The sequence below is a fragment of the Coturnix japonica genome, chromosome 1 (genome assembly GCF_054131305.1).
Source record: "Coturnix japonica strain WE chromosome 1, WE-NBRP24, whole genome shotgun sequence".
In the NCBI taxonomy this organism is placed as follows: Eukaryota; Metazoa; Chordata; class Aves; order Galliformes; family Phasianidae; genus Coturnix; species Coturnix japonica.
In genome coordinates this window covers 141,177,544-141,195,905 of record NC_140663.1, presented here as the reverse complement: position 1 = coordinate 141,195,905, position 18,362 = coordinate 141,177,544, and the positions used below count along the sequence as shown (strand labels likewise).

Below are 18,362 nucleotides of genomic sequence, written 5' to 3'. Positions count from 1 at the left end.
TATTATCATAAAGGAAATAGCAATCAAAAATATCTGTTCCATATAGAAAATTATTCAAATCATAAGATTTTTTCTGATCTTACCAATTTCATAATGCATATAATTTATTCTTGGAATGTTTCCCATCTATATAAAGGTCACATCTTTAAGAGAACATTCACATTTGAAGAAAGCAGAAATGTTTTTATTTAACATTTTCTCCAAATTTAAAAATCAAGATGTAAGCACTGCTGAAGACGATTCTATGTGCATCACAGGAAAGCAATTTTTTGCTTCAATTTGTATTTTCTGGTCTGATTTAAAGGTTAAATCCATCTACCATCAAAAATTTCTTTCAAAGCATCTCCCACTTCTGGTAGTCTGACATTCAGTGGAAATCATGAGCAACTAATATGTCTGCCACTATCCCTCAAGTCTCCAAATCCAATCCATAAAAAGACTTTTAAAAGAAAAACAAAACAAAAAAAAAACCACACCAAAATCCCAAACCAGGCTTTGTAACACATTTTGAATGTCTTAAGTGAAACTCCAAAAAATAAATGCAGTTTCTTCATCCCCAAGATCATCAATACTGTATTTTCTTAGCTAATCTTTATTGACAAATTAATTTTGGCTAACTTTCCATTAATGCCCATTGTCTCAAGTTTCTCACTGTTCACTTTGATCCATCCGATCTTTAAGTGTCTTAAAAATCTACTGCATTTCCTCTTAGCATTGTTTCCTACACATGCTATCTAATATTAAAAAAAAAAAAAACAACCAACAAAAAACCACAATATTTGTGTGTGCTTTTACATACAGCACAGATTTTTGTTTCAGTTCTACCACGCTTACCTGGAGTCTCTTCGTCCTACTTCAATTAGAATAGATTCAATTGTTAATTAAGAACTAACTCCTAATGGTCGAGGATCATCACTTCATTTACCATCATCACACAGATTCTTTCTCCAGTTGTCTAGCTTTTTTTCTAGTTTGTTTTTAAAAACAAACAAACAAACAACTTTTCACAGTTTCCTCTTAATCAGAGCTTCTTTTAAACAGATGCATAATACTACCCCATATTCTCAGTTAATATTTTTTGTGAAGATTACCTTCTGCCAGGTCACTTCCTATGCTTAGCATCTGACTTCCTAGTGCTTAAATTCACAGAAAAACATTATCATTTTTCCTCTTTCAAGTTGGAGTGGAGATGCGAAAAAGTCAAGGAAGGGGAAAAAGAAATGACAGGCAGGTTATGAAAGCTAGGAAAGTTTGGGGGATAGAAGATACAGAGCTAAACTTGATGAATAGCAGGTGAAACTAGATTGGAGTTTTAAAATGATGGCAATGGAAGACTTGGAGTTGCTTAATACTCAGTTTCCAATGAAATGAAAAGTTCGTGAAATAGAGAATGAATCTAATAGGATGACAAAAGTGAAATTCAGATAACATTTGTCAAATACATACATATTTACAGATAATTTTTATATATACATATACATGTATATATCCAATAAATGCAAAGAGGTTGGGTTGAAGCATTTAAGTCTTTGCGGATAATCAAACAGAAAACACCATCTCCAGATAATTTAGGCAAAACATTCCACAGTACCAGGAAACACTTGTATAACATATGGCCCAGAGGACAATATGCATCCCTGAAGGCATTACACAGTCTCACAGTCTCGTGCGGGTTGGAAGGGACCTTAGAGATCATTGAGTCCAACCCCCAGGATTCAAGCCTCCTGTGTAGCAGAGCAGCACTTCTACCACTCGCGCCACAGGGAGGATTCGAACCCGGGCCTCCCATGTTGCAAGTGGCATTCCTACCACTGTGCCACCAGAGGCAGCATTCTAGGGCACTGTGGTGTTATGAGCAGACTAGCAAGAAAAAAAAGAGAATTAAAAGAGGTCAGAAAGCATTGAAGCATGCTAGGGTGAGCAAAACAATTATAGGAAATTTGGAAGACAGAGAATATTGGGGATGCATTAAATAATGGCAACTCCAGCATACAGCTACCACACTGCTGCCTACAATTGCCAAGCCACGTTCCCTTAGTCAATATGGCTCTTTAACAGTGTTTGAATCTTCTGACCAAAGCAGAATTTATCTCTGCTTCTGGATATTCCCATATTCTCCACATTCCCATTAGTCAGCTGAAGAACTCGAGTCTAAAATAAAGTTAAATGCAGTATTTCTTAATTATTTGTATCAAACCCACCTAAGAAAATGTTAGATCTACAAACTGAGAATGAGAATATAAGAAACACCTACATATTGATTACATTATGAAGCCTGCATGTTCAGTCATGAGTTGTGAAGTACCTCCTCCACTCCAAACTAACATGGGAAACAAACCACAAGAACTATTCACAAAGATCCTATCTGCTCTCTACTTACAAGATTTTCTGTATTAAAGTGAGCAAAGATTAGGTACTATTAACTACTCTGGTGTAACACTGCAGCCACACATCCAATGCCTTTATTTTGTTAAAAATGCAGAAAACTATTTGTAAAACTCTTCTAGAAGTCTCTAATGTAGATCTACAAGAGAAATAATAACCTATTATTCTGTTATTTTTAGTAGCTCAGGTTACAGACATAAGGGGAGTCACTAACAGACTGCAGTGCTGCTATTTTAAATCAGTTGCTATAGATGTAAATTATATTCATTTTATAGAAAGTTTTTCTTCAGCTGTCAAATCAAACATCCCAAACTAGAAACATTAAGATTAGCTTCTCCCTCACCTCCCAGTGTATTCTACAGATCCAGGCCTTTCAAAATGAACTTCGGCACTGAATTAAGATCATATATATAACAAAATATGCTTCTGCATTCTAGTCCATCTTAGAAGTTAGGCAGAGCTTCCAGAGTTTTCTGATTTAATATGATTTATGTATATTTAATTTTAATTTCTTCTAGTATCTCTCCCTACACGATTGCTTTTTGGCTGTCTGTGATTACAAACGACTGAAATCAATTATTGCAAATGGCTATATGATATAGACCAATACAGTGAAGTTAGTAGGTTACCTGAAAACACAGTACACAATTATGTAATCAGAAGTTGCCACAAAAAGTACTGCTTTACACAAACAGTAAAAATTAAGACTATACAGGCAATTTTTATTCTTCTGTTCCCTAACTCGTCAGTGTTGTTTCACAGTTTATGTTCTTCTAAACACAGCAGCTCTTCTGTGCATTGTTAGTAACTGATTCCTAGGTTGGATGGTACATTCCACTGTAATACTTTATTTTTGGCTGCTTAAATTCTTGTATGAGAAAAAACAGATAATTAATATATATATATATATATGGAGATGAATTCTTAATATAGAATAAAAACAGCTCAACAGCAGGCAAATTTAAAAGGTAATATAAAAACAAAACAGGCTACATGCTTTAAGGTATAAAACAAAAAAAAAAAACCCAGAACACAACATCTTAATATTCCTAACACGGTAGGGATAATTAAGGTACACTTCTCTTTGAAACCTTTTTTCAGATAAGCAGCATCTCCCTGCAGAAATAGTTATTGTACAGTGACACTGTGATGCAGACACTAAGGTTAATTTTTGTTTTACTGCCCATTGCTAAGCTTGCTTCTTTTGTTCAAAACACTGAAAGTAATAACAGATTACATTTCTCTTCCTCTGTTCTTAAAGAACATTAGTCTACTGGCACTTAATTGATAAATAAAACAGATAGGGAAGAAAAATCATTAGAACTTTTTAAAGGAGAAAAATACAGACAAGACAATTTGAGTGTAAAGGAAAGTTGTCAAGTGGTAAAAATTAAGCAGCAGTTGTGTTAATAATTTTAATTTAGGCACTTTCTTCTGAATACTTTAATATTGTTAAACAACACATAAGTTAAATTAAAAGACTGGATATAAAACAATGTTCTAATCAAGTCTGGGGCAAATTGGAGTTCTGAAACTATATTTATAAAGTACAAATATTTTGTCTTTATTGATAATCATCATCCCTTTCAGATAGAAGTCACCAAGTATACCATCAAGTATACTAATGTAATTTTCAGATCTAATCTTCTGGTTATCAAGGACAAACATACACAACTTCCTCCTGAAAGCTTTCTTAAAAACAAAGTCATGAATGAGTTTGATATAACTTTCTACTTAACGTTTTTAAGAAACTTAGAAACAAATATAGCTTCCGGGTCTTGAAAGTATCAGCGTAATTATTTAATTAAAACTATGGAAAGAAGCTGCACAAATTTTAAATAAAGAATACTGCATATGAATAAGACGACTCTGTTGTATATTTAAGTGCATGTTCAGCAATGAACAAAGAATGCCATTGCTGATGAATGCATTTTAAATAATAGTATTTAAATACCTGGGCACCAATGTAAAACTAATTACTGAAATAACTGAATTAGCTACACTTCGGAATAATCTAAAATAGCTCAATGCAGGCTGCCTTAGTTAGTTAGCCTTCTCAATACACAACAGCTTTAACTAAAGTAATGAATACTTTTTTTTTTTTTAAATTGTTATTCCAAGTAGAATAAGATTGAAAGAAAATATTTTCTCCTTTTTTAACCTTGGTTAATTACCCACAAAATCTGCAACTTAACAACAATCATCTACAGCTTTTCAGGTTGTAAAACCTTTTGCACATATAAATCAATATCTGATAAACATTTAAATGTTCCCAGTGTCTCTCAAGAAAGAGAAGAATGACATAAGAGTTCTCAAGAATAGCACTACTCTTACCCTCAACTCATGGAAAACTACAGAATCTGGAATAATTAACAAAGCTCCAAATTTTTCATCTGGTAATACCTGACTGTATAAATCAGAATTTCTCATATGTATTCATGATAAAATATTCTCAGCTTTAGAACATAAACCATTCTGAAAAGGAGATTAATCTGCGCTCTTTCAGCTAGACATACCCACCACCTCCAGTATCCACAGATGCACAGAATTATAACGCTCTTTCACACGGATAATACAGATGTATGCAACAAGCTGGTCAACACCTTAAGTACGGTCCCTCTAGACCCTAACACACATACAGTAAAAATACACGGATCATCTGAAACACAGTTAGATCCAGAATATCTTTGTTTAAGAGACAGCACACAAAGTGGACAAGCTGCGCTGTTTCTGTTTTTCAACACAGTGAAATGTTCTTCTACTCTGTTCTTTTATTCCAACTTTACCCCTCCAAGTGAAAATTTTCTTTCCAGCTCTGTTATCAACACCTTTCTAAGACACTTCAGCATTGTTAACGGTATTAACACTAGTATTAACACAGCAGTATGCAGACAGAAGAATAAAAGCTTCCCTTACTACTGCTCAAAGCTGAAAACAATTTCAAAGATTCAAAGAAAAACAAATATTCTGCCCTTCTTTACATCCACAGTTTCTCTCTTCTCCGTTGCTCCTTACTCAAGATAAAGCTAGTAATTTCTTGAAGGCAAATTGAAATAAAGCCATAAATTGCCCCACAAAGTTTGATGCCTTGAACTCCAGGAAACAAGTAACAAGTTCAAATCACAATGCACACTTGATATCTTGGGGGGAAAAAAAAACCAACTAAAACAGTAGCAAATTCTGGAAAGGCATTATTTTTAAAAATTTAAATCAGGCATTAGTGACATAATCAAAACTGTATTTGCTAAAACAGAAGAAGCTTATACAGTACAAAATTTCAACACTGCTGCTCCTCCTTTCAGTACACAAGAATGTCACCAACCACATCTGCATACTTCACTAAAATATCAGTTCTATCAGACTAAAGTCTCTCAACTTTAATTATTTATCAGATTAAAACTCCGAAATATTTAAAACAAGAGCAGCACTGAAGAACACAGTCTGTATAAAATACCAACAATAATTCCTGATTTCAAAATGCTCCAGTGTTTTCCATCTGTTTTAATTCAGTCAACACACTGGATTGCTTTGGGCAACTTAAGTATAGAAAATTTCTATTTGAAAAATGAGAAATGTTGCTAAGTACAGTAACTGTAGAAATTCATTAATGAATTAGAATAATTTATAATAAATTCAAACTACAGATAGCGAGCAATGTACAATCTTACAGGCATTTTAACTTTCTACAGAAAGCTGGCTTAAGCATTTACATTAAAAATAAAAGCTACTATTTAATTGCAAATCAGCAAAAAAGTAATTTAAAAGCATTGGAAGAGGTTGCGGAGTCTCCTTTTATGGAGAAATTCAGGACCCATCTGGACACGTACCCATGTGACCTATCGTAGGGATCCTGCTTTAAAAGACGGTTTGGACTTAGTAATATCTTGAGATACCCTCCAACCCCTGCAAATTCGTGATTCTGCAGTTCATATAAAACACTGCTTTTCCCCACTTAACTTTAACCTTGACAATCATATAGATTTTCACAATTTTTCAAAAGCAGGCTATTTAACAAAGTAGTTTTTTAGGTTCTGATTTTTGTTTAGTTAATGTACTCATCAACTTAAGCAGTCAGTTAATTCCCATTCTTAGAACCTAATCTAAGTTTGCTTAAACAGTTCAAGCCTCAAGTCACTTACCCCTTCCTTCTTCCAGTCTGTGTCTCCTGTTTACACGCTGCCGCTTTTCTTCTTGCCGTAACTGTAGGTGTTCTTCAATATTAACTCCAGGAACTGGGACAGCTACATAGGTTAAGAAAACAATACACTTAAATTTTTTTTAAAATTGTTACGAAAGAAATAAACATTAACAGAGTTTTAGTAAACAGAAACTGAAGCCTACTTACTACTAGTCCTTTATATAGTTCTTGTGCAATATTTAGAGAAGGAAAAAGGAGCAAATAGTATCAAGAGTTTCAAGTCTTACTGTTGAATATCCTGATTTTCAGATTTTCACAAATCTGCCACAGTTCCAACTTCACTGAATAGCATTTAGTACTTTCTCTCTATAAATATTGCAGATTAGCATGGATCTCAGTTTTTCCCCAGAAAGTTTCAGTAAGGATTATTAATAAACCATGAATACAAAACAATAATAAACAAACATAAAATATGATGTAAACAATAGTTTGAAATATAACTTAGTTACATATTAAAAATATTTTAAATACATCCTTAAATACTTTACCACCATATCCTATGTGCTCTGTAAAGAACATTCAATTACTTTAATATATGCATACATCTTTACATAAATCCTGACATTTACCCAACTAGATGTATATACATATCTTGCTCTTGATATCAAATAAAAAACTGCATCTTGAAGCACTCTCACCTTTCCCCAAGAAAATACGGCTCAATCAATTCAATGTCCTACCTTCAAACTATGACAAGCACAACATAAGGCCAAGAGGTGTCTATCCTGCTAAGAACGGAGTTAACAAAGCAGAAGAAAGTACAAAAAACTTAACTCCCTGGCTTAGTTTCAACTGGGACTGAATTGTTTTCATTAGAGTGTCTGGTACGATGCTACGTTTTTAGTTCCAGGAGAAAAACAATGTTCATAACACGCTGATATTTAAGGTTGCTAATAAGCAGTGTTGTATAGAGCCAAGGCCATTCACAGCGAATGGCGCAAGGAACTGGGAAGGAACAGAATTAGGACAGTTGACCCAAACTGGCCAAAGGTATATTCCATACAATATGACACCATGCAAAAGGAGTTCTGAAGGGAGTGGTAGTTCATCTCTCTGCCTTCCGCTGCTCAAGGAAACTACCTGGTCAGTGCAACCAGTTGGAGGGCAGTGAGCAATTGCTTGTGGATCGCTTGTTACATAATTTGTGTACACACAGTATCACAGTCTCCTGCGGGTTGGAAGGGACCTTAGAGATCATCGAGTCCAAGCCCCGGGATTCAAGCCTCCTGTGTAGCAGAGCGGCACTTCTACCACTTGTGCCACAGGGGGGATTCGAACCCAGGCCTCCGATGTTGCAAGCGGCACTTCTACCACTGCGCCACTGGGGCATACTACACACACATATATATATGCATATACACACACACATACATACATACATATATATACACACATATATACATAGTCACAAGTATTATCCTTTTCTCTAGCTTAATAAATAAGCTATATGTCAACTCATGAGCTCTACTTTGCTTTTCTTGATTCTCTCTCCTCACTCACTGGGAAGAGATTAGAGTAAGCAAACAACTGTGTGGTGCTGAGCCACCAGCTAGTTTAAACCACAACAGTCAATTTGGTGCCCAACATGGGGCTCAAAGGGTTGAGAGAACAACAGATCAGACCAGAGCGCATTAAAACAGTCTGTTATGGTAAACTGATAATTGCTGGTAATGATGTTGATTTTTTCCCTACTTACAGAGCTCTTCAGGAGACTTCTGATGGAACTATATTTTAAAGCTTGCATCTTATTTCCCCTGCTGCACTATTTGTCATCTCTGGGGGTTGGATTAAGGTTTTTATTTTGCTAGGCTGTGTGGGCTTACATCATGATAAAACTGACAGCAGATAAACTAATGCTTTGCGCATATTCGACACTGCAGTCATCTTTGGGTTTAGGGAACCAAAATGTTGATACTATTAGTAATTACACTCTGATTTGTCTCCTCAGGCATCCCAGCTATGGAAGAGATTAGGGAGGACAATTTCCATCAGTTCCTCGCCCCCCCTTTCACTTTTCCTTCTTCCTGCAGAGCACAATCGATTTCTGAAACAGGCTCTGCAGCTGTTCTGAGCATTGCAACAGACCCTGACATAACTCCAACCCTTGCAATGTGCCCTGTGGTTGCTCCTGCTATAGGTCCTGTGGGTGTTCCATATATTGCATGGAACATTCATAGGCCATGCATGAGAATAGAGCTAGTAAGCAGTGCTGCTGCTGTCACATTCACTGTCAGTGCAGTACACCATAAACCTACTTCCGTAACCTCAAGGGGTCCTTGGAATTAGAATAACTCATCGTGAGAATCACTTCCTGTTTCTATTTAGCATTAGCATGGAAAAAATAAAGAAAAATATCCTGAGCTCAAAGTATAGTGAAGGATCTTCTATGCCTAGTTTTCAAAGGAAAAAAAAAATATATAGTTGAGATGAGCAAATATTTTAACTCAACTATGGGACTGCTTTATAGTCATTTTCTATATCAGATACTATTTCCATAAGCTTTATGGCCTGTAAATAAACTATTAAAAAAAAAAAAAAAAAAAAAAAAAAAAAAAAGGAAGGGAAGGGAAGGGAAGGGAATTTGGGCCTAACAAAGTCTATCCAAACTTCTAAATGTCCAGATCTAAGTACAGAGAATGCAATATTAACATCTTGTGATAAAAGACTTCAGAAAAAAGTGAGACTTAAGGTGCTGTTCAACAGGTTGCCAAAAGATATAGTGCAAGCCTCATCTCTGGAGACAGTCAAGGCCAGTCTGGATCAGGCTCTGAGCCACTTGATGTAGCTGTAAATATGCCTGTTCACGGTAGGGGAGCTGGACCAGATGACCTTGACAGGTCCCTTCCAACTGTAAGGATCCTGTGTTTTATGTGTCTTTACACGCAGTGCAGTTTCAGTGTGTCTTTACATGGGAAGTGATTACCATAATCCTGACAACATATTTTATTCAGAAATTTCTGACAGAAGATAAAGAAATGCTCAAGAAACAGTATTTCCCGTCTTTTCTTTGTCTGCAAAAACACTGAAATACTGTTGGGCTATGAAAAATGGGCAAGTGAAACAGCATTCTAACCATACAGGTCAAAATGACACACTCATGCCTGCAGTAATGCAAAGTTTAAAATGTTCCACAATTCCACGTTTCCACATTACCAGTAAATAAATAAATCTTCCTGATGAGCTATATTTATATATTTGAACACTAACATATTAGAACGATCATGTAAGTCCGAAAGTTCAATAATTTGCTTCCAAGGAAGGAACTGCATTAGTTAAGATACAACATTTTATCATAGAGCACAGAAAAATGAATATAAAAAACAAGCCTAGCTGAAAGAACAAACCTATTTCTACATTAGCCTGTTACTCCAACTGAAGTTTTGGAAGACTGTAGTAGGACTACTTTTATTTAAAGATTTCAAACAGAAGTATCAAAAAAACCCCCACAAAAACAGTAATAAAAATAAAACACCTCAACTGGAAATAAAAAGTGTACTAAGTAAGAAAATGAAAAGACATCATAAAATTTTGTACCACTTACCTAGTAAGAGATCTAAAGGTATCATCTCTTTTACAGCATCAAGGATTCCTCTTTGCCTTGCCTCCTGGCCATCCAGTTCTCTAGCACATGCCTTGCAGCATCCACATACAGCACAGCCTGACTCACCTGAGCCACAGCCACAGATTCTGCATCAAACAGAGTTGCTTTTTCAATACCCTTTATTTTCTTGCATTAATAATGCCTTGGTAATTAAAACATACATGTCCACAGATAGAACAAACTTATAATTCTTCCCATGATAAACAGTTAGTATAGCTACTTCAAATTCTAGATGCTGTTGCATGGTGCCTGGGAACATACACTGACAATACACATCCAAACTGACTTCTCAGCATTAACTTTTCTTCAATTACTTAAATGCACAGTATGGGAAAATGTGGAGATGTTTTTTGATGAAATGGGGCCCCATGATTTGATGCAGCTGGAGATGAGCAACCCAGTATACCAAGAGGCTACTTGAACTGACTCAGCTGGGAGTTAATGAGGAAGTTTGACAACAGCCAATTCGAACTGGATGCCAAGGGGAGTAATCGGGTCTCTCCTGTGTTTATTTAGCACTATAAGATTGTACACCTTGCTGTGGGGGTGGGGTTTGTTTTCTTTGGTTTCACATAATGAAGCTGGAAGACGGATATCACTAAATTAGTGCCAGTCCATTATTCTGTCTACCTAGCCGTAGGTTCTTTGGGAGCTGTCTCCTTGTCCTCTTTATGCAGCTCAACTCTTCAGTAACAGGTAAAAGAAAATAGAGTAGCAAAGCCCTGTCTACAGAACAGAACATGCTGAGTTGAAAAGGACCTATAAAAAATCACCAAGTCCAATGCCTGATCACTCCAAGGCTAACCAAAAGTTAGAGCTTATCAGAAGTACTGCCCAAATACCTCTTGAACACTGACAGGTGTGAAGCGTCAACCACCTTGCTACAAAGCCTGTTTCACTGTTTGACCACACTCACACAGTAAAGAATTTTCCCTAATGTCCAGCCTAAATTGCCTCTGGCTCAACTTTGTGCCATTTCTCTCATATTCTATCACTGGTCTCCAGGGAGAAGAGCTTGGCTTTCTGCTAGGGAAGTTGTAGAGAGTAGTGAGGTCACCTCTTGGCCTCATCTTCTCCAAGTGTTCACAGCCTCCCCTCATAGGACATATTTCCCAGACCTTTTTATGAGCTTTGTTGCTCTCCTCTTGACACACTCAAATATCTTAACATCCTTTTGATACTGTGCCCAGATCTGTACACAGTATTCAAACTGAGGTCACAACAATGCTAAGTACAACAGGAGAAATATCTCTTCTGACCACATGGCTATGAGGTTTGCCTTCTTAGATGTCCAGGCACACATTTGGCTCATATTGCACCTGCAGTCGACCAGCACCACAAGGACCTTTCTGCAAGACTGTTCACTAGTCACTCTTCTCCCAGTCTGCTCCCTGTGTCTGGCATTATCCAGGTGCAGTATCCAGAATTTACCTTTGGTGAATTTCATATCATTGTTGATTTTCCAGTGCTCCACTCTATCTAGGTCTTTCTAACACCTCCAGAGAATCAACAGCACTTCCCAGTTTTGTAAACATGCTAGGGATGCAACCAAACTCCTGCATCCAAAATCACCAATAGAAATATTGAACGGAACTGGCCAGAGAACTGAGCCCTGTGGAACACTGCTGGTGACTGGCTGTCAACCAGATGCAGCCTCATTCACTAAAAACCCCTGAGCTTTGCAGTTCAGTCAGTTCACCACTAAGTGTAACATGAACCTATTGAACTCCAGCTATCCAAAAAGATGCTACAAGGGACCATTATCAAAAGACTTACTAAAATCTAGAAAGGTTATGTTCACTGCCTATCCTTCAATCACTAAGCCACTGACCTTATCATAGAAGATCAAATTACTAAGACAGACTTTTCTCTTCATGAATTCACATTGACTGTACCTGATAATAGCTCTGTTCTATAAATGTCATTCAAGAGATATGTCTGTCACAAGACAGACTACGTTACTGTCCATACTCAACAGCTTTCAGAAAACAAAATACATCCTACAGAATATAAAAAATGCATTTAGAATTAAATAACATTTAACCAATACAAGCTATTTACAAATTAAGTGTTGTAAATTTATATGTGTTTTCTGATTTCAAACACGCATACCCATTTTCAGATATAACGTTTGAAGAAAACAAGTTTTGCCTGTTCAGCCAACTATAATATTTCCATATATTTGCTTACCCTCCAGGAACTCTGTCAGGACGCCCACTACTAACACAGCTAGCTCCATAGCCTGTGCAGTCTCCACATACAGTGCACACCATGCACTGCTCCAGCTTCCATTTATGCATGCCTGGAGGGCACATCATGGATTTCTCATCTTTTTCATCCAGTTCCTCTTCTAGATCTTCATCCATTGCTGTGGCCATGTTCTCAACTCCAAAGCCTAATGAAGACAGTGAAACAAGAAACAGCAGTTTTCTAAGCTCAGTAGTAACCAATGAAGAAAACTTGAAGAACACTCACAAACCAGATTTTAAGTAGAATAATTAGCTTGATTCACATTCTTATATGGCACAATTAAATTTCTGAAATCTATCCAAACTTGTGCTGGGGCTCATATTTAGGCTTCACAACAAAAAGAAAAATTGAACATTTTTATTCTCTATACAAGTAACAGGTCATTTACTTATCATTTATAAAATATTCTAATTCTGCAAAAGTGAAGGACAAATCTGTCATATCTGTATTTTGGAGCAAGGGATACATTCAGATGTATGCAGAAAGATGTCAACTTGAATTCATACACTGTTTATGCAAACAAAACAGACACTACATTAAATGGGAACAACGGCAGAACTTTTTTTTTTGTTACTAGGACAAATGCACATAGTACGACAAAGAGTCATAAGGTCATGTTTTATTAGTTTGTTTTAAAGAAAAGCTTTTTCACTAGTAAAACAGAAGTAATTATTTTACACAGCTAAGTGTACTAGTACACGCAAAATGCCAAATGCCCAAGAGAAGAAGTAAAAGCATTTATGCATGTTTGTTTTTTCTGTTGCTGTTTTGTTGTGGGCTTTTTTTTTTTTTTTTTTTGCTGTTGTTTGTTTTTGTTTGTTTGTTTTTTGAAAACAGAATTATTAAGCTTTAGATTCAGAACTACGGTTTAGATAAAATACTTAGTTATGTTTTTGCTTGCAATATTTTTCAGCACACTAAACAAAAGGGAAAACCTAGGTTCCTTACCTTTTCCTCCCTGGCTCATGGAGCCTGTATCTCGTCCACATTGTCCTTTGTTATTTACACCAAATGTCCAAACTTCTCCGTTCTTCATTAGCACACAGGTGTGAGCTTTCCCCATGGCTACTTGAGTCACAAAATGGCCTTTCAAATCTGTAACTAAACCTATATGACACAGGTAAGTTGAGTGGTAGATTGCACTTTCTACCTGAGATGAAAACTTCTGTAATATAACATAACTGCTAATGAACACTGACAATTTTTAAATTAATGGTAAGGTAGAAGAATAACTGAGAGACAAAACAAGCACTACAGTAAGAAGTGAAAAGACAATTAGCCCTACATTGTGTGTCCTGCAAAAAGAGAAAAGATAAAAACAGTTCATAAAAATAACTCTAAGAGAGCCATAATAATCATTCTGGACTTTATTTCTTCAGAAAAATTACCTAAATTGATATGTACTGGATCACAAGCAAATTTCTCTGTAGAGTTGTAAAGAAACTTGTAAGGCCTGGTTTCCTGCATGCTTTGTTCATAATATGTCTCATTTCTGACTTTACTGTGTGGCTGTCTAATGTGCAACTAATATACATATACAACTGATTTGTTTTTCCCCTTCGTGCAAACATTCTCTAATGATCCTACATACATATTTTTAATGTAACTTAAGGAAACTCTCTAGTCTTTCTATCCTTCTGTTATATCTGTCTGAATCAGCAGAAATTCAGAAATCTATTATGAGAGTAAGAAATACAAACATAATTTCCACAGGCTAGAGCTTTCCAGACTAATTTAAATTACTCTATTTTAAGAACAAATATTAGCTTACTTGTACTATCAGAGTAAATTGCATCTTTTCCAAACATGTAGAGTTCTCCATCTTTTGAAATTACAGAACTGCTTCCATTATTGCAAGCTGTAGATATCACAATCTTTCCTTCCATTTTGATGATTTTTTTAGGTTTATACGGTTTTGACTGCCGTCTGCTTTTTGCTTTAAATAAATAAATCACAAGTTATTCCAAAAAAACAAAACAAAACAAAACAAACCAACAACAACCAAAAAAACAAAAAAAAACCCCCAAGAAAACAACTGAGGACACAATAGCATTTGTTTTATAACTATTAACTAAAAAAATAATAAAAGCATTGATTGTTTGCATTCTATCCTTAAACAAAACAGTAAAAACACAGCTAAACAACAGAACAAACAACTAACAGCTATTACTCACTGTCAATTTGCATCCATATCAGACAACTGTAACCTTTAAATGCTGAGTTACCAACTATCTACAGAAAACAGGCACATACACTCTGCAGACCAAAACACAATCTCCTTGCCCAGCTTTAAAAGAAATTTTAAAAAATTGTCATTTGTGCACTTCATTCTGAGGCAACTTAGAGTGTAATAGAGAACCAGATCAGTATGAACAGAGTAGCACTTTTAAAAGAACTGAGAGAGACTTTGATCAGGATCCTGATCTTATACTCTAGTACAAAGATCTAATGCTAAAACCGGCTTAAACTTCCCTAACATAAAGAAAAACAGCATCAGCAATTTACTCCAAAGTACTTAACTACTGTTTTATCTGAAATTGAATGTTAATTTAATATATAAGAAAAATATATAATTAAATTATATTACAGAAAACTTCCAAATAACTGCTAGAAGAAATCTTGAAATTTCTGCTTGTGAATATTTTTTTTCTGAAATCTTCTTGCCTAAGATGATTAGAGCTCTTAAATTTACTCAAAGTTTACTGAAGAAGTGACTTTGCTCCCACACATCTTTCAGCAGGTTTGCATTTAAGACTGTTCAAGTTTACTATGTATGATAATGTTTGACATCCGTCATACCAGAGCAGTACAACCAACATCCTGTACTCAGAATACATTAATTGAGTAAACTTTAAACTCAATGACACTTAAGGTAATTGGAAAGTGTTACTGAAATACAATATCCAATTTTTGCTTGAAAGTGTAAAAGGATTCCTCAGTGCAGGAGAGACGTAGACCTGTTAGAGCACATCCAGAGGAGAGCCACAAAAATGACAGAAGAGATTGAACACCACTCCTAAGAGGATAGGCTTAGAGAGCTGTGGTAATTACTTTGATAGGAACACTTTTTTGGATGGTGTATTAATCATTTATCTGTTACCTAAGATACTTCTACCGACAGCATGCTTCCATGTTCTTGGAAAGTTTCAACAACATTCCTTTCAAGTGAAAAAGTGGTTAGTAGGCTTTTATAATCTCCTAATCATGAAAACATTGCACATACTTGATTCGCCATCTTCTCCTTTACTAGCAGAACCTGTGAAGAATATACTTCCATCATCTGCAACAAGTAAGGCATGTGAACCATCGTGTCCAACGGAGAACTGAATAATCTTTGGAGATTTTGTGATGGGTAGCTCAACCCATTTTCCTGCTGAAGGACCACCTTGTTTGATTCCGAGGCTCTGGTATTTACCAGTATAATAAATCTAGGAAAAAATGGTATATCATTTTCAGTTATGCCACAATATGTCACTGTACATCATTTTTAAATCTGCACTGTTTTTAAAACCTGACATTTCAAAATGTACAGAACTTTTCCTGATATTCTAGACCTATGAAATTTTATTTAATGTAGGAAGCATCCTGATCTGATTTTACTGCCTTTGAAGTGTGCTATCTATTCTGCTATAGTTATTTTTCATATTTGTTTGGTTTGATAATTTATATACAGAAAAATAAAATGCTTAGTATGTCTTTTTAAAGCTTATTTGCAGTAAAGTGAGTACATGAACAGCAATATAACACAACATTTACTTGAAAAAATATAAAACCATATGAACAAGAAAAACTTCCCCTAGAACTATACCAGTCAAAAGTACTTAGGAAATGTGTATATTAACCTATGAGAACACTTACAGACATCTTTCATTAGGTCATGCTTAGACAGCCAACTTAAACAGATGAAAAGCAGGAAGTACAATTTCAGTACCTTTCCACTAGCAGTTTTCATAAGTGCAAACTCTCTTCCAGCACCAAGGACAGCTGACTCCTCATCAAACCCTGTACCTGTGCGAGGAAGATCACCATTAACCAGTTTCACTAGGCAGTTTCACAGAATAGTTTATGGACCTAACTCCATCAGGGAGTGTTTGTCAAAACAAAGGTTCTAAACAAAGTTACAAGAGAAACAAACTTTTGCTGCCACAACAAAGCTTACTGAGCTAGATGTAATGGAGCTGTCCAAAGAGAAAGAAGCATTAGCATAAGAGCAACTGCACCTGGTCAGACAAAAGGTTCATATGCCCAAACATTATTTTGTTCTGTCAAAACCAAACAGCTGAACTAACAAAAGAACTAAGCAATGTCAATTTCTCTAAGCTACCTACTTAGACACCAGGAGTTCGACATCTTAAAAATTCTGATAGCGATTCTGTTTCCAGATATGTTAGTAAATTTGCATTTGTTCCAATGAATCCAGGCAGCAGTCCTTAGAACTTCTGTAAACTTTGACCTAGAGCAAGGAGTTCTGTAGCTTAACTACATGTTACATGAGCCCTATAATCAAGTCTAAGCTTCAAATAATGTTATACTTATTATAAACTAAAGGGAAATAATGGAAAATTGCAGAAAGCACTGTAGACAAAAAGACTTTAGTTCAAAATGAGTGTATGTCTTACTATGAGTGAGAGTTTAAGCTTCTTCAAAAATTTATGCTTCTCCTCATTTATAATGGAGTTATATTTTCCTTCACATAATAAAGACAAACAAAGGGAAGGGGCAGAGTTTCAATCTTCTTATTTTAATTATTAGCTTATAATTAACCTTCAAATAAAAGAACTTACTGATAATGTGCAAGTCTTTTTCCAGATCAAACAATGAAATGCCACAGGCATGTAAGCATTTTCTTGCAAGCTTAAGCTGAAGTTCTTGTTGCAGCACTGGCTCAGTGCTTGTTGCAAATATTCGCACTACAAAGCCGTCCTGCAATAAATAAAATACTTTCACTTTACACTAAATAATAAATATTGTGATTTACTCTTCACAGGCTAAGTCCATCAGTATAGTACTATATCAGATTTAATTATCAGCAGATACACAGATATAGTAACATTTAGTATAGAGGGACCAAAAAAAAAAAAAAAGAAAGACAAACAGGATGAGCTGAGGAAAAGTATCTGCCACGATACATTATTTGAATTTACTATGAAAATAGTGATTTGCTACAGAAATAATAAGTTCTGAACCTTGCCACAGAAATTTTGCTTTTACAATTATGTCTTTTTTCCAGAGACAGCAATTAAGTTGTTCTTAAAACTTATCCGAAAAATCACATTCCATCTCAAATAAAAATTGCATGAATATAAAAAAACATAAATGGCATCTTCCCATGACATCTAGCTATGTAGATTTCTTCCTTAGTTGAGTTAGCCAAGAAAAAGCAAAATACTAAACAAAAAGGAAATTGTATACATTTTATAAAATAAGGAATAAGATGAGAAGTAAAAATCGTTTGCCCATTGTATGCAATACTTACATCTCTAGATGCTGCTATTTGATTAACATATTCTCCATCAGTGAAGAGGATATTCTGCCCTTCGGTATGACAATCTGTGAGAGATGAAGCGCATTGCACCAGTTAGCATTAACCTACAGACACTGTTCTCTCCTTCTGTTTAATTCACTCTCATTATAACTCGACAGAGAGAAATCATACTGCTCAGACAAGGTTTTATTTTATACTAAGATCTCTCTCTAACCAGTACATTAAATATATACATTCAAGTCCTACCTAGCAAATTTCAGAATTTGGGGATTCTTGTAAGGTATTCCTATTGGAAAGACAGATTGCTAGCTCAGGGAAAGCATATGAAGTTTGGCAAAAGCATTTATTAGAGGTAAGAATGTTGACACAGTCTGATAGTTCCAGATATATAGTTAGATTTGCTACATCATCTATTAGAATGGAAACACTGGCCTTTAAAAGAG

General features: G+C 35.5%; 1 protein-coding gene across 39 annotated transcripts in view; it reads right to left on the bottom strand.

Annotated features, from left to right (window-relative positions):
- The window catches only part of MYCBP2 (MYC binding protein 2), a 193,127-nt gene that overhangs the window by 131,876 nt on the left and 42,889 nt on the right, over window positions 1–18,362 (bottom strand). For all 39 annotated transcript variants that reach the window (XR_014948429.1, XR_014948419.1, XR_014948426.1 and 36 more), the window contains exons 9-17: window positions 17,911–17,984; window positions 17,219–17,357; window positions 16,366–16,442; window positions 15,658–15,862; window positions 14,206–14,370; window positions 13,383–13,541; window positions 12,375–12,579; window positions 10,125–10,270; window positions 6,525–6,626 (exon numbers count right to left, since the gene is read on the bottom strand). Coding sequence is in view for 35 of the 39 variants with exons in the window: in XM_032442048.2 (XP_032297939.2) it covers window positions 6,525–6,626; window positions 10,125–10,270; window positions 12,375–12,579; window positions 13,383–13,541; window positions 14,206–14,370; window positions 15,658–15,862; window positions 16,366–16,442; window positions 17,219–17,357; window positions 17,911–17,984 (1,272 nt within the window). In the remaining 4 variants the exon portion in view is untranslated. The remainder of the gene's footprint in view (window positions 1–6,524; window positions 6,627–10,124; window positions 10,271–12,374; window positions 12,580–13,382; window positions 13,542–14,205; window positions 14,371–15,657; window positions 15,863–16,365; window positions 16,443–17,218; window positions 17,358–17,910; window positions 17,985–18,362) is intronic.